Source organism: Triturus cristatus, chromosome 5_2 (genome assembly GCF_964204655.1).
Source record: "Triturus cristatus chromosome 5_2, aTriCri1.1, whole genome shotgun sequence".
In the NCBI taxonomy this organism is placed as follows: Eukaryota; Metazoa; Chordata; class Amphibia; order Caudata; family Salamandridae; genus Triturus; species Triturus cristatus.
This window is the reverse complement of record NC_140588.1, coordinates 960097001-960119682: the sequence shown is the minus strand read 5'-3', so window position 1 is coordinate 960119682 and position 22682 is coordinate 960097001. Positions and strand designations below refer to the sequence as shown.

The window sequence follows — 22682 nt, the reverse complement described above, 5'->3', positions numbered from 1 at the left end:
CATTTGCTATAGTTGGTGACCACCCTTGCCTTGAAATTCCAAGTATGTTTTCTTATTAAATAAGTATATATATATGGCGGCAAAACTGCACAAAATACAATAATTAGCACTTATTTATTGGGTCCGTGTCCGTGTATTCTGTTACAGTGGTGAAGATACAACTGCGGCTCATCTACAGAGTACCTTTATTTATATATATATATATATATATTTATATATATATATATTATGACTGTTAACTGTGAACAGTAAAGAAAATCGCACAATTGAAGAGGAGTTCGTGCTCTCATGTTTTTGCCGCGAGGAAGTGAACGAGTGCATCGCTATCGAGTTTGATATACATACTGTAGTCGTCAAAATCAGATACTGCTGTTTGTAGAATACTCCTCCCCGTAAAGCCCTCCCCCTACATTCAGTGCAGTTAATTGTTGATCTCAGAGGGCTCAAACAATTTTTTATAAAACGTTTGCCTTTTTTTCGGTGACCATATTCACTGTGGTCTGCTCCAGGAGCAATTTGTGAAAGGACTTTTTATATCAGCTCCTAGGTCTGACATAAAATGGTAATTCATTTCAAGGCCTTGATCGAACAGACTTGCAAAATATAAAAATGCATATTTATTTGCTCTGCTATATTGGGATACTACTAAAATGAGTAGCTGCATATTTCATTTATCCTGGATTCTATAACATATGCAGGGATCTAGTACTGCCGCTGCTTCAGTTATGCAGCGTTACCTTCAGTCCCTCGGATGTTTCACCGGTATGCAACAAACAGTGGGAGTTTTTAAATTTAGATAATAATGTACAATTTCACTTTCAGAAAGACATTTTTAACTGTCCATTAGCTGGTCACATTTTGTGGTCAAATAAACAAAAAATCCAATTGGTTTCTGACCGGACCGGATTTCTGGGTTTCCTTGTTCATCAAACAATTGAATAAAGAGATGAATGAATAAAGAAAGAAATAGAGAAGCAGAACAATACAGCTTCACCGCCTGTCCCTGATCCGGAGCCCTTGCGCCATACTCTCCAAGAAGAGCATCTTTTATGCTCATGAGGAAAAGATATAATGCTGAAAACATGGCTGTGTTTAATGTACGAAATGTGGCAGTAAACCACTCAGTAATAGGCTATCAATAGCCCCTTTTGTCACTCATGTCTGGGTGTCGCAGTGAGCGTCAAATGACCCTCAAAGTCCTCACCCTATTTCTGATAAAGGATTACACAGTGGATACTTTTACACTTTTGTGGTGGCCTGGCTGCCAATTTTGCCATCATGTATTTAATTGCATTGTTGAAAGTGATAATTGGCAATAACTGCAATGTTTAACTTGTTAAATATGCCTAGAACTGACAATGTAATAGAATTGTGAGGAAATAGGTTTGTCGTAATAGGGGCTTGTCTCTCCCCCCTCACACACGATGAGTCGCGGAACAAAATAATTTGAAGAACTAGTGAGCAAGCAGAAGCAGGCCTAAGGCTACTGCAAATGGACGATGCCCACATTTTACAGTTTATAACCAGTATCTTATGCACAAAGATTTTCATGAACTTGATACCGAAAGGGAACAGAGGCATTTTTTTTAAATGACTAACAGGAGGACTAGAAGGCTTTACAAATGGTAAACCTAACCACAACCCTCAAATCCTCACTGCAGATCCAGCTATTTGCCAATAATCGATGTTCTTCTAAACATATGTGGTCTAATCTATCCATCTCCTCCCAGGCCACAGCCTTTCCCTGTCCCTGTAAATAACACTGCCAACGAGACTTCCATATGTTGGCTTTATAATAATGGACTCGGAATCTATCAAAAATACAGCATATTCTTAGCCACACTTCCCATTTCGCTGAAAATCACGATAACCCCTGTAAGCAGATCCGGGAGCAGCTGTGCCTACTCACTAAGCTTGCACTACACACCAGCCTACGCCCAGCCAGCGATTGCTGAACCTACAACTCCTTCCTGCCAGAGCTCCCTGCCAGGCTGGTCCTGGTCCTAGCAGGTTCCTTCTAGAGCAGTGGAGGCAGCCAACAACAACACCTTTTAAAACAAAACAATCCACACTAGCTATCCCGAAAGATTCAACCATCACTGCTGTAGTCGCCCAAGCAGTTATAATAAAACTACTATTTAATTGAAGGTACAAAAAAATATACATTCAACTATGTCCATTACATTCAGTGCCGATGACACTAGCATACGTTTGATAAATAAAATAAAAAAACTTTGTTTACAGCTTCTACTCTATAGGAAACATTTTTAATTTCCCTTTCATGCATCAGCTGCGATCAGAGACCAGGTCATAGTTCAGTTGCTTCACTGAGTACCAGAATAAAAGCTCTCGCCAGAATCCGAAGCGGATGAAAAGGGTGGCAGATAAGAAGCCGCCAAGCATAAAACGACAACGTGAAGGAAGCGCACTGAAAACCCATGGAGGGGCAGGCGCGCAACACCCATTGAACTCAAAGGGCTTCAGCCCCCCCCCCCCCCCCTGTCGTGTGTGGCAGCCCAGGCTGAGACACCTTCCCGGGCAAAAAAGCAGCCGCGCCCGAGCACTTCACAGGTCTTTAAAAGATCATTTGCATGTTAATGAGGCCTCACTGGTGTTTCACCCCTTCTAAGAGCCCCTGCAGCTCCACTCTGCCTATTGCCTAAAGTTCAGCCCCCCCCCCCCGAAATTTTTGCTCAGCCCCCCCCCCCCCCCGAAATGTGGCTCTAGTTGCGCCTCTGTGGAGGGGAGAGGAGGTTTTAATCTTCCACATGAACAGAATTTCACAAATTGAACCAGATCATCTGACAAGATGGAGTGCACCTGGCCTTTTAAATTGAGGGTTGTGCCGAAGACGTAGGTTGTGCTGTGTGTACAAACAGAAGGGAAATCCAGAGAGAAGTGTCTCTCTTCAAAGGATTTCCCTTCCTGCTGCAGCGCTCACCTAAGTGACGAACACGCCGTAAGCAGTGCAAATTCAACCGGAACAATAATGAAAAACCGGGACATTTCTGTGTTTAACCCGGACACTGTTCGAAAACCGGGACATTTCATTCACTTGGAGAAAAGTGTCGGGACACCGGGACACTTCTCCAAAAACGGGGACCGTCCGGGGAAAACCGGGACGTCTGGTCACCCTACCTAAGGTGCCGTCCGCGTGTGCGAGTCTGTCTCGAAAAGTCTGGCGAGCCTCGCAGATTCCTCGAGCTGGAACGTAAAACCGTGCCACTCCGATAGATATATAATGAGCGGTGCGTGGAATAACTGTCGAGCCCATAACAAAATTCGTACATTACTTCAACAGCAGCACGCACATGTACCGTTCAACATCGTGCAAGATGAGCGTCGGTAATGCTGAGATACAAACGCACGCACTCTCGCGGCAACCAGGCGCCGCTGTGTCAAAGGAGCAGACTTCCTACCGTACGACTAAAACACCACCCGATTAAACAGGTCACAACCCTTTGATCACTAAAGACATATCAACTTAAAGACCGGGCTGCAGGTAGGGCCTAGTCCCGGGCTGCAACTCATTAACCTGGCCCCCCGGTCCGTCGCCCCCCCCCATGGGGGCAGGGGCCTGCAGGAAGCCAAGACCACCTCGTGGCGTGGTGGCGGGGAGGATGCCGCACCCCCAAGGGTTTGCCGCGGTGCGGAGGCCGACCATAAACATTCTCAGGCATATGCTCCCTTATCGCTGTTGTAAATCGCTGCCCACGGGCCTAAAAACGCTGTAACCCCCCAGAGAGGCCCGCAACGTAGCCGCCAGAAAAGGCTAAATTAAAATCGTTACCTTAACTAAAAAGCTACCTTACGGGCCTCAAAACGCCGTGGCACTAGTTCAAAACCCCCAGCGCCGACCGCTACATAGCCTCCTGGGTAGCGAGACCGGAGGTAAGCATGTATACAAAGCGTCGCCCAAAGCGAAAGGAAAGCGCTACGAAAAGGACTTCACAACGCTGTACAAACGGCCTAACCCCCCAGCGAGCACCCGGCGCGTAGGCGCATGCGGTGGTGGAGAGTCCGTAAAGTTGGCCTTGAAAAGTGCTACCCTTAGAAAATGGGCGCTACCCTAATTGTCTGAACACTCCTTAGAAGAGTATGGGACAGAGATAACAATTGCCAATTGTGGACCGATATAACTTTTGAATCCCGGGGCCTGCTATACGCCTGTGGCCCTTTGAAAACGGGCCCTCCCCTGAAAGCGAGGCCACGAGCATTCACTAGACGAGAGGTAGCTGCTACCTGCGAGACCCCACCCTTCCAGCCCCGACCCCCGTCCCGCTCTCCTACCTCAGAAAATCCACAGCCAACCAAGCCCCGTAGAGTTGCAGAGGTCGTGGCAGGAGCTGGTCGGGCCCCCCCCCCCCAAGGGCAATGCCCGCGTGAAGAGAACCCAAATTAGGTCGGGGAGGAGGGGGGAATAAACCGAGCCTGCATTGACTAACCTCGTGGTCAAGCGACCTCGATGCAGCAGCAGTTGGCGTCAGGACGAGGGAACAAAGAGGCCGCCAGGGGGCGGGGGAGGACTAAATACCTCTCCCTGACCCCCCACCGGCCGGAAATGACAGTCGGTCAGCCCGCATTTCGCACAGACCCAGAGGTTTTTCCCTTCAGAAATGTATTCTGGCAAGCATTGGCGAAATTTGTGCATTAACGTATGATTCTAAGTTTTGCTGCTCACAGCAGAGGAAAACATGCGGCACTACCATATTATCATATTATCCCCACTCTCTGGAGCTCGGGGTGTGAGTGAGAAATTCTACACTGGAAGAAATGCAGCGCGGTCTCATTGTGTCTGTGGGTAGTGTAACCTCCCTGCATTACTATGAGTCCTATAGTGAGACCATAGTATAACCTCCCTGCATTACTATGGGTCCTATAATGAGACCCATAGTATAGCCTCCCTGCATTACTATGGGTCCTATAGTGAGACCATAGTATAACCTCCCTGCATTACTATGGGTCCTACATTGAGACCTATAGTATAACCTCCCTGCATTATTATGGGTCCTTTAGTAGGACCCATAGTATATCCTCCCTGCATTACTATGGGTCCTATAATGAGACCCATAGTATAGCCTCCCTGCATTACTATGAGTCCTATAGTGAGACCATAGTATAACCTCCCTGCATTACTATGGGTCCTATAATGAGACCCATAGTATAGCCTCCCTGCATTACTATGGGTCCTATAGTGAGACCATAGTATAACCTCCCTGCATTACTATGGGTCCTACATTGAGACCTATAGTATAACCACCCTGAATTATTATGGGTCCTTTAGTAGGACCCATAGTATATCCTCCCTGCATTACTATGGGTCTTATAATGAGACCCATAGTATAACCTCCCTGCATTACTATGGGTCCTACAATGAGGCCCATAGTATAACCTCCCTGCATTACTATGGGTCCTACAAGGAGACCCATAGTATAACCTCCCTGCATTACTATGGGTCCTACAACGAGACCCATACTATAAACTCCCTGCATTACTATGGGTCCTACAGTGACATCTATAGAATAACCTCCCTGCATTACTATGGGTCCTACAGGGAGACCCATAGTATAATCTCCCTGCATTACCATGGGTCCTACAACGAGACCCATACTATAAACTCCCTGCATTACTATGGGTCCTATATTGAGACGCATAGTATAACTTCCCTGCATTACCATGGGTCCTACAATGAGACCCATAGTATAATATCCCTGCATTATTATGGGTCCTATAATGAGGCCCATAGTATAACCTCCCTGCATTATTATGGGTCCTATAATGAGGCCCATAGTATAACCTCCCTGCATTACTGTGGGTCCTACAGTGAGACCCATAGTATAACCACTCTGCATTATTGTGGGTCCTTTCGTGAGACCCATAGTATAACCTCCCTGCATTACCATGGGTCCTACAGGGAGACCCATAGTATAATCTCCCTGCATTACCATGGGTCCTACAACGAGACCCATACTATAAACTCCCTGCATTACTATGGGTCCTATATTGAGACGCATAGTATAACTTCCCTGCATTACCATGGGTCCTACAATGAGACCCATAGTATAATATCCCTGCATTATTATGGGTCCTATAATGAGGCCCATAGTATAACCTCCCTGCATTATTATGGGTCCTATAATGAGGCCCATAGTATAACCTCCCTGCATTACTGTGGGTCCTACAGTGAAACCCATAGTATAACCACTCTGCATTACTGTGGGTCCTACAGTGAGACCCATAGTATAACCACTCTGCATTATTGTGGGTCCTTTCGTGAGACCCATAGTATAACCTCCCTGCATTAACATGGGTCCTATATTGAGACGCATAGTATAACCTCCCTGCATTACTATGGGCCCTACAATGAGACCCATAGCATAACCTCCCTGCATTACTATGGGTCCTACAGTGACATCTATAGAATAACCTCCCTGCATTACTCTGGGTCCTACAGTGAGACCCATAGTATAACCTCCCTGCATTACTATGGATCCTATAGTGAGACCATAGTATAACCTCCCTGCATTACTATGGGTCCTACATTGAGACCTATTATATAACCACCCTGCATTATTATGAGTCCTTTGGTAGGACCCATAACATCCCTGCATTACTATGGGTCCTATAATGAGACCCATAGCATAACCTCCCGGCATTACTATGGGTCTTATAATGAGACCCATAGCATAACCTCCCGGCATTACTATGGGTCCTACAATGAGGCCCATAGTATAACCTCCCTGCATTACTATGGGTCCTACAATGAGACTCATAGTATAACCTCCCTGCATTATTATGGGCCCTACAGTGACATCAATAGGATAACCTCCCTGCATTAATATGGGTCCTACAATGAGGCCCATAGTATAACCTCTCTGCATTGCTATGGGTCCTATAAGAGAGACCCATAGTATAACCTCCCTTCATTACTATGGGTCCTATAGGGAGACCCATAGTATAACCTCCTTGTATTACTATGGGTCCTAAAATGAGACCCATAGTATAACCTCCCTGCATTACTATGGGTCCTACAGTGACATCTATAGGATAACCTCCCTGCATTACTATGGGTCCTATAGGGAGACCCATAGTATAACTTCCCTGCATTACTATGGGTCCTGTATTGAGACCCAGAGGCATTAGATGTTGGTTAGTGCTTCAGGATTCTGCAGTGCACCCACAAAAACATTTCCTTCCGCATGAAGTCATCTGTGTGTCAGTAAAAACGTTTTTATTTTGCATGAAACTTTATTGCATTTTGCATGAACAAAGTGCAGCAAACATAAAATAACACATGCTGGCACCAACACCCAACCCAGTCCAACATATTCCTGCACAGTCCAGCTCTTCACCATTTCCACTTCACCCAATCCTGGTGCACACTCTCAGCATTACAAATATTCAGGGCAGTTTATTGTTTGCTGTGTCCATCCACCTAACCAGCATTTGCACCCAATTAGCAAGGCCCTCAGTTAATTTCTCGTCCCCCTAGTATTTTTCGAATGCTGCTTCTCTGCAGTCACCCAACCAAGTAAATCCTTCTTTCAAACATCGTCTTGGGACCTAGTAGAATCCCATTGAATTGCTGTTCTACACTTAAATAACACTGTGCCCAGTGTCACCATTCTTATCTTTATTTTCAATATTTGCGTTGTTGGGAAAATACTCGCCAAGCATTGCAGTAAGAGTTGAGTCCTGCTTGCGATGCTGGCAGTTTTAAGAGCAGGCCTGTGTCGTCCAAACTAAAACTCTGGAACCTGTTTACAAAAGCATTTTAGAGTCCATAAATCAGTACATCTCTAGTACTTTTTAGGTCTCGGCTAGTGAAGGCTGCGCTTGCGCAGTCTCGCTCGCGAGATTTAATGACTTTGAGAAGTGGGGCTTCAACCCGCCCCTCTTCTCTCCTCTTCTCCATTGGCTGGCCTCTTAAATGCTGGTCAGCCATTGGAGAAGAGCTTTCTCTCTCCAAACAAGCCCCGTCTCTTTCGGATTTGTTGGCGTGTTTTTTCGATTCTTTCTCTTTTTTTCACACGCCCATAAGACAGCGAGTCTACGGCATGTCTTGCTCACGCTGCCTACACGCGCCAGTCGGCTCTCTGATTGGTTGGCAACTACCAAATAAGCACTGTGATTGGTGGACCTTGTCAACCAATCAGAGAGCCTACTGGCGCGTGCAGGCAGCATGAGCAAGACACGCTGTAGACTCGCTGTCCCAAGGGCGTGTCGATCTTCATCCTTCGGTTTCACATCATGCAGTCTTGTAGGTCTCGCCTCTCCACTCCCGAGATTGTAGCGTAACATGACCCCCTTGCTCAGGCACTTAGGCCTCGATAGCGGCAGCAGTGAATTGAACCGGAGGTATCCCTGAAGCTAAACGGACACGACAGGTAATGCGACTGGATGGCGTATCTGCCCTGAGAGCAATATGGGCCTAATGCTAACTCTGACTGCCTGCCTGGATGAATCTAACCGGGCCCGCAACGCTGCCGTAACACAGAGAGGAGGTGCCTCGGAGGTGTCACTCTTTCTCACATCACATCCTAATTTACCTACAGCAACCATGGCCGGAAACTATAGGCTACTAGCTGCGCATGCGCAAAGTGTTTTAAACACCATCTGTCTCCTGTGCAGGGGAGACGCCGCTGTATCCCATCGGAGTCGGAACCAACCTTCCCAGCCAATGAGGAGAAAGGACTGATAGACATGGAGGAAAAACACCCCTGAGTGAACACGATTGACTGCGAGTCTGTCCAATTCCCGCGCGGAGCATATGTTGTTTGCTCCCATCAAAGAGAGGAGGCGGAGGGCGGGACGTCGTCGTTCGGCACGCAAGTCTGGCGTTAGTAGGGACTGGCGAGCGGGTCAAGAGGAGAGGATGGCAGTTGGTGTTGTGCTCGCGCCTCGCTGGAGGTTCTTGGGAATCGTGTGCCTCGCGCTGGGGTTCGGTGAGTGTTCTTTATTCTCCTGGGCTCGCGGGAGCTGCGTTCTACGTGGGCCAGTGACGTCTGTGCCTGAGCACTGGTCCGAAGCTGTGGGGCGCGAGAGGGGAGGGTGAAAGAGATACTGGAAAGGCAGGGAGGTGAAGGAGGGAATGAGGGATAGGGAAGGGCGAGGGACAGCCTGCAGGGCTTGAAGGGTGTGGGGTAAGTTAGAGGGGAAAGAAGAGCAGGAAGTAATATTGAGTGAGAAGAAACCGAGATTGAAAGAGATGGAGGCAGAGATTGACCAGGGCAGATAGACCGAAGGCGTCGACAATACAAGTGCAGAGAATAAAAGTACCAATGGGGCTAGCCTGTATTGTTAAGTGGGAACTGAACGTGAGGGCGGATGATAGTGTATAGGGCAGTGGGGTGTTGGGAGTGCATTGGACAGAGAGGGGACAGGAGTGTATTGGGCAGAGGTGTTGCTGGGGGTGTACTGGGGACAGGAGTTTTTGGGGATATATTGGGCCGATCGGGGTTGCTGGGATTATATTGGGCCGATCGGGGTTGCTGGGAGTATATTGGGCCGATCGGGGTTGCTGGGAGTATAATGGGGAGGGGGGTTGCTGGGAGGACATTGGGGAGGGGGTTGCTGGGAGGACATTGGGGGAGTGTTTGCTGGGACTATATTGGGGACGGGGGTTACTGGGAGGACATTGGGGGAGCGTTTGCTTGGAGTATGTTGTGGAGAGGGGGTTTGCTGGGAGTATAGTGGGGAGAGGGGGTTGCTGGGAGTATGTTCGGCAGAGGGGGTTGCTTGGAATATATTGGGCCGATCGGGGTTGCTGGGATTATATTGGGAAGAGAGTGGTTTGCTGGGAGTATATTGGGCAGAGAGGGGTGAATTGGGCAGACATGGGTCCTGGAAGTGCCTTGGACTCTTCAGGCGAGGAGTACTTTTGTCAAGACAGGGCGTGTATGCTATAAAGTAGGTTCTGGCAGTCAATTGGTTAGAATCCTAGTGTGGTGATGCCGTCCGATTGAACAGAGACAAGTACAGTGTAGTGCCCAAAATGAGTATACGTTTTAGGATACTGATTTTAAGCAAGTATTTTCTTGATTGACCAGCGTCATTAGTGATAGTTCTTTCAATGGTCTGCTCTTATACTGCCTCAGAGGAGAAGAGACCATACGTTAAATAGGTAGAGAGTAAGTGGAGGTTGGGCATGACATGGAAAGAGGCCACAGAACTCTGTGCATATCGGGAAGAGGCTGGTTGTAGATCATGACAAGAGAAAAGGCAGAGCCGGGGCGTAACAGTAGCAGATTAAATGGGTCCTTTATTAGGTCTCGGCTAGCGAAGGCTGCGCTTGCGCAGTCTCGCTCGCGAGATTTAATGTTTTTCAGAAGAGGGGCTTGAACCCGCCCCTCTTCTCCCCTCTTCTCCATTGGCTGGCCTCTTAAATGCTGGTCAACCATTGGAGAAGAGCTTTGTCCCTCTAAACAAGTCCCGTCTTTTTCGGATTTGGGGGCGTGTTTTTTCGTGTCTTTCTCTGTTTTGTACTCCCTGCCCCTTTTACACGTGGTGGGCGTGTTTGTGTGTTTTTTTTTTTACATCGGAAGGTTCGGCCATTTTGTGCGCGGCCATTTTGTGCGCGGCGGGACTGGGAACGGAGCATTTTTTTTATCCTCGGCAGACAGGAGTCTGCAAAGGTACAGAGCGGTGGCTGTACTCCCTCTCTCTCACCTCCGTGACTGCGCACCGGAACGGCCCTAACATCAAATACTAATTGTATTGTATTAAGTGCACATAATGTAAATAGGTCAGTGGGGCTACTGCGTGTGTGTGTGTGTGTGTGTAGGTGGCTCTGTGGGTGGCTCTATTTGTGTGTGGGTTGCTCTATGTGAGCGCCTCTGTGTGTGTGGGTGGCTTTGTGTGTGTGGCTCTGTGTGTGGGTGCAAATGCAATAGGTCTCGCATTTGAGAGTGATTAAGCTATTGACATTGTAAATAACAATGCCGTTTCTTTAAATGTTTTAAAAACAAAAACATAAACAAAAATAATGTCATGAGCAATGCCAATAGCTCTAACTTTAACAATGCCGAGACCATTGCATTGTAAATGCTTGTTATGCATTCTTACATGCCTTTCTGAACCTGCCCCAACACATCTCAAATGGGAATAAAGTGACTATTCAGGGAATGTACAGTTAATACAAATAGAAAGGGCTGTGCCCTCTTTGAACCTTCATCAATCAGCAGCTGGAGGTTTGGGACCAATTCACACAGGAATGTAAGGGAACGTAAAGGAGTAAGCCTATAGTACTACTTGTCTGGCCTACATCCTTCCTGGCACAAACACTCTGTCTTCATATGTTTCAGTCCCTAAAGATGTCAAGTTTGCTGTTCTTCAGGGCTCATGACTGTAGCCACTTTGGCTTACCTGAATCGATGCTTGGACACCACGTGTAATAAGACACAGGTCATTTTTTATGTCCCTCCAAATGCTATCAGTGGTCGCCCAGAAGAACCTTCACTGACACCAGCCCATCAGAGATATGGTAGTAGACGTCAACAATCTTTTTAACGCTGAATCCTGATTAGACTGAGCTGCTTTTGACTGCCACTAGATTGCACGGTCTTGGCCATCTTGTACGGGTCCTTTCCCAAAACCAGCCAGTTTCATTTGGAGCCTCTGGATCCACTCCCATTCTGACTTAGGACTTCACACCCCTGTAACCAAGGGAGCTCAGTCTCTAGTTAATCATAAATGACATCAGCAGCCAGGATGAATTATGGAAACACCATTTTCATGGCCACTCCGTGATGCTTACTGAATCAGTTCCAATAAGTGCATAATACAAAAATCTGGTTTCTATATCGCTCAAAATAATCTGAGTCGGTTTCGAATGCCAGAAGAAAACTGCACTGGCTTGGAGTTCATTCTAGAGTGCCTTTTAAGGCATTGACCATTGTGCATAAACGTATGTACTCCCAGTCACCTGATTTTGAGGTCAAGACAATTGTATGGCACAAAACCCACAGAAGACTCCTATCTGACAATCAATCCCATTCGATGAGCCCCAAATCCCACCCTCTCCTCTCAGATTGGGTGATGGAGCCTCCTCTATTGCAGTCACAAAATCTTGCAACACCTAGACCTCCGCAATTCAGAAAGTCCTTAAAAACCTTCTCGTTCAACTAAAGTATCTCAAATGACTGTTTACAGCGCCAAGAAACCGTTTACGATGCACATATGCTCTTTACAAAATCCCTACTTCTAAATCAGTCCCTATTTTTTTTTTGCTCCATCTCTCCTTGCCAGTTCAGCTCTAGCATAGGGGGGTAGATTGTTTTTACCTGGATCAGCAAATTTGTAATCCAAGGACCTGTATTAGAGTAATGATGCACCGTAGTGTTCAATAGTGCACGCCCTCATCTAGTGCGCTTGCCACAGTCAAGGGCTTTGTAGCCAGTTGCCCCAAAAAAGCACTAACTCTTGTACTAAATGTATGCCTTAGTGAATGCACAGCAGTCAAACACTGAGTTGGGCCCTAAGGAGCCGATCAAGTTGGACGAAGCTGTAGATAGTCACAGATTGCACCCAACACCATGAGGGCCTTCAAGATCCCATCAAAAACTGGGGTGCAGGACATGTCTGAATAAACAGAACATGGATCCTGCCATAATGCCAGTGTCTTTGGTCTGCTTTTCTAGGGGTTGGCTTCAGTCCTCCCCAAACAGGGAATACAGTCTGTAATTGCACTAGCCTATGTGACAATTCACTGGGGTCAGTCAAATCCTATGTATGCCCTTCATAAAGGCACCTGTGAGGGCAGCGCTTTAATTGTGTACATCCTCCTAGGTGGTGCACAATTAGCACATTCCTTGAAGCCCTTTTTGCCTGTGTGACTGTGCACATAAAATGGTGCTAATGTACGGTCAAAGTTATTCCCTCACTTCCATCAGGTCACTCACTACTCATGCAAATGAGGGTACATTACTTTGCATTGTGTAGCCGTAATTTTGTGCCCACACAATGTGTATTCAAAAAGAGGGTACACAGAGATCCAAAATTCTGTGGTGCCTTTTGTGATACCAGTGGGACCTGAGAGCACAGAAAACGGACCCAAATACTAGTCGCACTCTCAACCTCTTTGACAACATGAACTCAAGCCTCCTGTCTCCATAGCTGCCAATTAGATAATAGATCACTTCCTATTCATGACGGTGGCCTACCCATTGGCTAAATGATTCTCAAGCCAAAGAGCACAAGTATACACCTACCAAATCTACCTATTTTCCAGCCCCTTCCTGGAAAAGCAATACATTCTACTCACAAAGGTAACTAAGGGGCATATTGTGAGTCTGGCGGTTCACGGACCGCCAGACTCGAGGGGGCACAGTGGTGGCGGTCTTCCGACTGCCCTATTAAGACAAGGGTGGTCGGGCCACCCTGGGACCACTACAACTGCCTGGGATGAGAGATCTCTGGCGGTGGTGCGGCCGTCTTGAGGCCATAAAATGTTTGGCAAGCTGCTGTGGCCATGCCAAACATATTATGAGTGTCCTCACTACCACACTTTTCATGGCGGTGCGACTGCCATGAAACGTGTGGCGGTGAGGAAACAAGGGGGGCCCTACAGGGCCCACTGGTGCCTCACGCCATTCCCAAATCCCTCTTTACTCCTCCCACCTTCTCTCCCATCTAGTAGTAAGTATGACCCTTTTTCCAGCCATTCCCCCGGTCCCTCCTGCATGTATTACTAAGGGCCTGATTCCGATGCGGTTAGGAAAGCATTCCCACATAGGGCCCGATTACGATGCGTTTAGGAAGGCCTCCTAATGGCATTTGCTCCTTCCGAATCGGATCGGTAACGTGTCTCCCTGACCGAGGGCCAGATTACGATGCGGTTAGGAACATAGGCTCCCATAGAAGTCAATGGGAGTCCAACCAAATCTTATATGGAAGCATCCGGATGCATCATACTCGGTCGGTCGGTCTCTCCCTATCCGAGTCGGTCGGAAACCATTACCAAACGGATTCGATCGGGAAGATTTCCTAACCGCATCAGAATCGGGCCCTAAGTAGTAAACTTACACATGTGAGGATCTCCCCATAGAAAAGATGGGGTTGGCGGAAATTTACACTCATAGGTTTGTGAATTGGATTTTGTAGTGAGTAGTACTACTGTAGTATTGCTTTACGTAATGCAAAATTCAGCTAGTGAATCGGGTTCAGTATGTTCAATGTGTATATGAATTCAAGATTTGTCATAAGCAGTGCCGCACCTCTTAGGTGCAGAGTCCTGAGTCAGCATAAACCACTCCCTGACAACAGATATTTCACATAACCTTTGTGTGCCTGCCGCTTACCGAACCTTTAATCCATGAGGTGAAATATCCTCCCTGAGTTAATACACCTGGTGAAGAAACAACTTGCAGAACTAGCTTGATTAGTCAAGCTTCTCCGCGTGGTAACAATGCCTATTAACACAATACCGTGACTCATGTTAGTGAAAGGTTTGTTTTTAGGAATATCAGTCTAACAAGGACTGGCATTAGTACAGTGGTTGTCTTAGCACAAGAATAAAGAACACATATTAAAACAGTTTGTTCGGGCATATCTTGTTAGACGATAAATCACTAACAGGGCAATTTATGCTTCAGTTATAAAGGCAATCTGTAGGATTGCATCAACATTAAATATGTATTTGGCGGTTTCCCCAAACCTTGGCAGTGTTCCACAGCAGACTAAAACATTTTTCGCACATCCACAGAGTGCTCATACAGTTCATCAGAGGTACAAAACCATTCATGATTTAAATATGTATTTTAAACAAATCCATAACAAATTTATATTGCAGTAGTAGCTTCAGTTGAAGAGAAATTATGATTACGATTCATTCAAAACCTAAAAACCTTTGAAATTCACCAATTGCTATGAGCTAAGCAGCCGTACCTCACCCAGATCAGCTGTTCTTTACCTTACCTATGATGTCACAGATGCCATAACAAATGATGTCATCACTGACACACTGATGAGATCATATATGACATCACATCGTATTTCATGGATGAGATGACTACTTCAAATGCAGTTGTAGGAATAGAGTACAACTGGCAGCAATTAAATGCCTTTGTACACTTAATAATATATAGTCTCATACATATTAATTGTAGTTGTAATGGTTTTATTTTTTATGTGTTGTATTTTTTGTATAATGCATATTCGCTCCAGACAGTATCTTGTACTGTGACAACTAAGAGGCCGGGTTGGAAGATGTGTCAACCGTGAAGCCAGGTTTGAAGGACCTTCGTGAAGGACTGGTGGTTCTGATGGTCATGAATGGAGATAGGGAGGTTGTTCCACAATTTCAAATCCAGAAGTCGTAGACGACGTAAGAACTGTCCTCGCCCACGTAAATGTGAAGCGGGTCGCAGAAGAAAAGGGTTGGAATGCAGAACTTTGAGAGATGTACTTTTAGATGATCTCTTTTTGAGGCATGAGTGATGTGATTCATAGCAGACCCTGTGAGCTGTCTTTGATGTTGATATGTTGGACTGCTAGTAAGTGTTTGGTAGTTGTGTCCATGGAGTGCCCGTTAAGATGTTGCGGTTGAAGTTATATGGCTATCACCTCTGTCTAACCACAGTGTACATCTTGCAATCACTCCGCGTGCTCTCTCATCCTTTTTTCTCGCGAGGCGTCCCGCCTTGTGGCAGTGACGGGTATCCAGGATCCTCGCAGAACCCTATTTGGCGCATGTGTGCTCTGTGTGAGGTATAATGGTGTAGACAAGCACGCAATACAGTGGTGTAACATTAGCCCCCGCAGTGCTGGGGGACCTAAGCTTTATAGGACCCCCTCTGCCACTGTTCATGGGCGGCGGGCCCCTGGCCTGAGGGCTCCTGACTGGGTCCGAAGCATGGAGCCCCTCTCCATGTACTTTGCAGGGGGGCCCCTCATGTTTCGTTACGCCACTGACTCAGTATGGGATTGCAGCAGTGCTGCATTGCGCGGTGCCTGTTGCCTGCATGGGGTAAGGCATTGATGTGGTCTTTGGCACATGGAGTTGATGCTCTGACAGTCCAGTCCTTATTCTGCACAGTACCTTGACTGCTCCCTAACTCCCTCGAGCTTTTTCTCAAGCAGGTTCTGGGGCAGATAATGGATGTCATCACGGCTGTGGTTACGGTACCCAGGCACTACAAAGGGCATGCATCTTGGTAGTGACACCCTGTTTAGCATCAACACTACACCAGTATGCAGCATATGACCCCTTTGAAGCAAGGCACAGAGTGGTCATCCCCTGGGAATGTCTCAATCGCCCACCCAGAGGAGGCAGGATCCGCACAGTTTCAATGTGATGCGGTTTATGGGGTGTACTGCTGTTGGTCTACTTTCATTTATCTGCAGTGTGCATTGCATTTGGCTAGTATTTCCCAAGTATTTGTTTATTTGTCAGGTGTCTGTGTAAATGATTATATTGCTCATAACTTGGACTTATTCACATTTCTTTAATGACAATTACCACTTTTGAAGAATGAAAGTATTAATGAATGAAACATTTTGCATGGAACTAGAGGCCTAATGATTAGTACTGCATAGAAAAGAGTACACTTTAGTGTGTCTGTAATGTGTAAAAATACCGCCGAAAGGACCTATATCTCGGTCTGTCTGACTTTTGCTTGGTAACTGTGCATAATCGATTCTTTGTAGTTTTTATTTTCTAATCTGTGATCGTATGCTTTCTGTTTGCATGAATACCTCTGGTTTCTGATGTATGTTAAAGCTGGTTAGGTGGCCCTAATAATGTGTCAGAAAGCAAGATATTCTCGAATTGTTATTTAGAAGATAACCAAACACACATTCAAAATCTTAGGAGTATGTTAGAACATTGTAATGTTGGGAACTCCATTAAAGACAATCAGGTGGCAGTTGGTATATTAAAAGGTGGAGATAAGATAACATTGAAAAGGATGCTCATAATTCCACATTTCTCAGATATTTATAAAAAACAGAGCTTCTGAATGATGTAAACCTTCGTGTTTCTTGCAATACAAATAAAACAAGACACTTAGATTTTGCTCTCATTCCTTTACAGATTTGGAGAAACTAAAGAAGTGGATACCAGAGAGAAACCTAAAACCTTGCCAAGGACAAAGGTGAGGCCTCCTGTCCTCCAATCAATGTCCACAGGCTCCTTATCAGAAAAGGTAACTTTAACATTGTTCATACAGTCGAAAGGTACAATCTACAAAGGGCTGTTTTCCTTGTGTTTTTTGCAGCACCCTGCATAGGGCTCTGTCACAGGATAAGTGAGATAAACATTTAAGAGACTGGTTCAGTTTCCACTAATCCACAACATAAATATGGAAACTGATACCTCAAACTATGTAAATTATGCTTGGATTAATGTTTCTTGAATATGTTTTCTTGTTATTCGCAACCAAGCATGTCTCAATTCACATAAAGATTTCTCTGAAGCTTTTGTACTATAAACCACGCCATCAAAACAGACAAAAGGGCCTCCACAACCCCTTCTCCTGCTCCTCCTTCAGAAGCAATCACAACATGCTGCAGCCTGAAGTAGGTGCAGATACTCAGTGCCAAGAGTGCTGAGCCTGGCATTCTCTCTCCACTCTCTCACCTCACTGATTGTAAAAACTGTCCTCATGCCAGTAACACTCATCTCCTCCCAGGTCATAGGATTGGAGTCATCAGGCCATTGTATTAAAAGTGGACGCAGTCCAGCGAATCAGAGTTCTTAAGCATTAACACTCACTCCTTCTGCCTTCAGTTACACTTCTCCTTGGATGACAGGAAGTACGAGGCAGTGCACTGTCCAATCAAACGTAGGACCTTTCCTGTCTCTAGCCACAGTGTGCAGAGAAAACATACAGCTCAAATCATCTGCTGGGCTACGGGCATTCTACATGACTCAAAAGAATGAAATCTACAGCACATGATTTGAGGCGACCAGGGGCTGTATTACAGAAGTGCATCGGGGGCGTAACAGGCGTTTGTGCCTGCCTTGGCGCGCTCCCGGGCACTTTGGTATTACAGAAGGGGCCGCAGACGCTCGTGCGTCACCTTCTGTACACCGATAGCACTGGTGCACATAAAGCGATATCATCAGAGGGCGTTCCCTCATTTGCATGGGGGTGTGGCCCCATGCAAATCGGAGAATCCCTTTGCCTCTGCGCCCGCACCATATTACAGACAGGAGCCCAGAGGCAAAGAAGCTGTCAAGATGAACACTGACAGTGCGCTACCTAAAAGGTCCCAATAACCCCTCAGACATCCCCTTGCGGGCTGGTGCAGACACACACTACACCTGCCTGGAAGGGGATCTCTAATCCCCCTTAAAAGTGCAGGTGGGTTGCCGCCTGCACTGTGAAACACAGAGCGGCTTCAAAGCAGCCGCTTCATTTTTCATATTAAAGCGCTGCTCCCAGGGCAGCGCAATTTTGCGACTGCCTTGGGGGCAGCGCATTCATCCTAATACTTCACATTTTCCTTCTTTGCGTCGGTGCGCCCGGCGCAAACGAGGAAAATGTGCTGTATATATGATTCGGCCCTGGTGTCTAAACCATGAAGGTCTTTGATTGGATGCGGACCATGAATGACCAACAAACAAATTAGCTATACATTTGTTTTAAAGAAGCAACCCCCTTGCCAGGGCTGGAAAACTGTTCAAAACAGCCCCAGTGCAGGAGGTTGTGTACTAGAGAGGAGTCATTGTATTGGGCACATGGTTGGGTCTTGGCAGCCCAACCAGCTTAGAAAGCAGCCTCCTAGCCTTTAGACAATCGTGCAAATACCAGAGAGGGCAGGATGGCCAGTCTTGCCATGATCCTTCCAAAGCCCAGCAAAGCAGAGAGGAAACCGGGGTGGAGGGAAAAAAACTGAAGGATGGAGAGAGGTGGACTCAAAAGGAAGAAAGGAATAAAAGGGGAAAAAGTGAAATGGAGGATTGTAGCAACAATTCATGAGCTCATAAGGGTTGAAAGAAGGAAGAGATAATGGAGGAAAGCGAAGGCAGGGAAAAATATTGTCGAATGGTTGGATTGAGAAAAGAAGAAAGACATGAAGGAGAGCAAAGATGAAAGAAGGACATTCATTATATTATGGAAAGAATGGAATATCGAATGAAAAATGTGATGATCATTTTATTGGTTTCTTAATTTTCCCTCAATCAGGAACACCAAGAAACATGCCTAAAATTATTCATAATTAGCATAATAACTTCCTTGTATAGGATGACCATGTTGGCATAGAATTTAATATTTTGCATTAGTGCTCATTTTATGGTTTGGCAACAGAATGTGTTGGCTGTCTGCCACGCCTTGTATAACCACTTCATTCAAACATTCATAGAGTGGGCTTTGTCTCCACCCCAGAGGAATAATTGTCTCTTACATCCTTCTGATTAATTGCTTGTTGTATCATTCCTTCTCCTAGGGAATGCTAGCATTGCAATGCTTTGGGGACTTATTTACATCTAAAAAGTGTGCTCAATCATCACACATTTATTCCTAGTTTATACCATTCTATAAATGAAGGAATCTCTTTTCGTTATTTTTTCACTGCAGTAGCCTTTTTTCGTTATTTTTTTAATTCAAAATAAGCTAATAAAATGTTGTGTAGTTGCATAATACATTTGTACTATTTTTATAAATTATTTTTAACATTAATATTTTTAACCATTTTAAATAATTTAATATAATTTAACATTGTTTCCTATAGAGTTTTATTTTAATTCCCAACTTCGTTTTTTTCTGTGGGAGGGTGTTACTACATAGTACTGGCATTACTACTGGTACTTTTTATTAGTAACTTACACTCAGAGTTCGCTATTACCAAAAAGTAGTATACTTACTCAAAAGTGTAAACTTACTCAAAAGTGTAAATTACCGTTCTTAATCAAGCCCATGTGTCTTAAATATTCTTCACCAAATTATCACCCCTTTGCAGTTAATATCAAAATTCTAACACGTAGTGTAATGATGTATTTGCACGCAATATGTAGGACACACTGTTTCTGACGATATTTGTCCTTATGTTATACCGGCAAACAACTTAAGAAACAAGGGCTGAAAGATGACTTTTCAACTTTTACAAGGTATCAGGCACATAGTTGCAGCTCAGGTGTAGCATTTTAATCCTTTTTATCCATTTGATCCAGAAACTATTTTTCTCATTAAAATCTGCAACTCATGCAGCATATTGTGAATTATTTGGCAGTGCAGCAAATAAAGTGTTTATGTGGCAAGAGCCTCTGCCACAGAACTGTAATTTTAGTGGTAGTGGCATAATGCAGATGATGGGTCTCCATGTGAAGGCAGTCAGGGGGGGTCTGAAGCTCCCAAACCTCAGAGATATTGGGCTGGAAGGCCACCCTGAAGGGTTCGCCCCCTGCACAACAGGGGCTGCAGGGGCTTACCTCATGCCTCTGTCTAGTGACACTGCATAAGCGTCACAGAACATCAATTAGGGAAAGGAGAGCTCTGGCTCTGCCATTAACTATAATACTGGATTTTTTTTTTTTAAGTTTCTGCATTCTCCATGGGGAACCTTAAACTATCAAAATCACTTGATGTGATATTTTTGGGTAAAATGTATTATAATTTGCAGTAGAGATTGGTGTTACTTTTCACATACATGATCCAAATAATCAAGGAGGAAAAAGTGGTGGTCATTCAAAGCTAACATTAATCAGCTGCAACATACATGTTTTGCTGCTGTCCAAAACTTAACTTATAGTCCTTACCATTAACCATAATCTAACCTTTGCCCTAGGCTAAATGTAGTCTTAAACCTAACTTTGACCATCACTCTTCAAATTACCTGCTTACTAACTTTAACAGTAATCTGAAAGCAAACTCTATCCCTTACCCTAAAGCCGAAATTCTATCCATTACCCTAAATCTAAGCCTAACCCATAGCAAAACGCAACAGTGTACCTGGTGGGCCAGGTTCGCCTAAAAAGTAATTTGTAACACAGTGAGGACAGGTAGGTCACCAAGTAGCCAATAGATGTTTCTTCAGGCTGGGTTTTAGGGGATAGACATGTGTATCGTACTTGAGAGGGAAACACACATTTGTGGAGCTTAGCCTGAAAACGTGTATTTCTTGGTGGAATGGGTCTTATACTTAGGAAGGTCCGGTGTAGGAAGGTGTTCCTCATTAAGCTTTTACTTACTCCAGCTAAAGTGATTTTGTTTGCCCAGTATTTCAGGATATCTATATGCAGGACCTTGCATGTGATACACGCAGTCCTGTATACGACTGGGGTGATACGATCAAATGTTCTTTCTCCAGAGATGAGACGGGCAGCAGAGTGGAGGGATGAATTAAATTGTGCAATTCAAATCATATGGGGGTCTGTGATTAAACTACTGATGTATCCAGTTATGGACACAAGCATGGCTTGAACTTTCCCCTTCAGGTTGCATTTGAGCAGGCAGAGTCTGATGTTGCGTACGATTGTGAGAAGAAAATTGAGTTTTTTTTCAATTGTCTTTGAGGGTATAAAAGTTGTGTTTTGAGGATAGTATTACACATTGGGGTTTAGCTGAAGAAGTGAATCTAGATGTTGCTCCTTCAGTCTACAGTGTCAAGATTTGTTTAGGAGAAAAAGCAAGGAGATGTGTTTTGTGTGAGTTGAGCTTTAGTTTCATGTTTCAGCAAAATCTCTATTTTGGACGTGCAAGTTCTTTGGGCCTTCCATTTTTAGTTATCTCCGGGTGGCACACAAAGGTCACAGGAGACACTGGGTTTATGCAGGAGTTCACCCAAAGGTTCAACAGAGGACGGAAAGGATGATCCCAACATAAGGCCTTGCCGCACACTGAAAGGTGAGGGGGGGTGTTTTGATGTTGAGTTGCCAATTTTCGCCTGTCGAAATTGGTTAGTGAGGTAGAACCAGAACAGACCAGTGTTTTTAAAACTAATATCCTTAGGTACAGGAGTGAAGCGGATGTTATGATCAATCATGCCAAATTCTGAGTCTAGGTCAAGGAATACTAACAAGCAAGTGCTCCCCTGGCCAGGGCGTTGTGTGCAGTCTTAGAGAAGTGTGTTTTGTTGCTGTGCCCAGATCTAAATCTTCATGAAATGTAAAGGGGGTAACCCTGTGTCCCTCAGAACCTGGGTATGTATGAAATGAACTACAATTGGTTCTGTCGGAAAAATCAATTACTTAGCGTTCCATAATGAATATCTGCATATTCATTATGGAACGCTAAGTAATTGATTTTCCCGACAGAACCAATTGTAGTTTATTTCATATCTAAATCTTGACTGAAAAGATCATGGGAGTCAGTTGTGGATGTGTTTGTTGATCTTGATAGCCACACGTTTCTGTGTATATTTACCCAGTTTGGAGACCAGTATGAAGTCTGAAATGATCACTTTGGGAAGATTCCATTCAGCCTTATCAGAGTTCATAGGGGTCAGGCACATTACAATCCAGATTGAAGTGCCAATGCAAATGAGCAAAAGAGTCATAAGGGCATCGCTATGTTCTTTGGCAATGAATGGAGGTAGGGGAGTAACACTGGCCACCGCATGGCCCCCGCAGCCCCCGCTATGCGGGGGGCCCCCGACCTGCAGGGGGCCCCCTCAGCACATTACTCTGTCCTGAGAGCTCCGGATTAAATCCAGAGGTGGGCCCCTCCATGTACCTTGCAGGGGTCCCCGTTAATTTTCGTTACGCCACTGAATGGAGGGACGGGATTGTGAGTTTTAGGATG

General features: G+C 45.4%; 1 protein-coding gene across 2 annotated transcripts in view; it reads left to right on the top strand.

Annotated features, from left to right (window-relative positions):
• Window positions 1–22682, top strand: part of LOC146829470 (synaptotagmin-like protein 2) — a 704022-nt gene that overhangs the window by 437106 nt on the left and 244234 nt on the right. For both annotated transcript variants that reach the window (XM_085608155.1, XM_085608153.1), the window contains exon 5: window positions 17030–17141. In XM_085608155.1, coding sequence (XP_085464281.1) covers window positions 17030–17141 — 112 coding nt within the window. The remainder of the gene's footprint in view (window positions 1–17029; window positions 17142–22682) is intronic.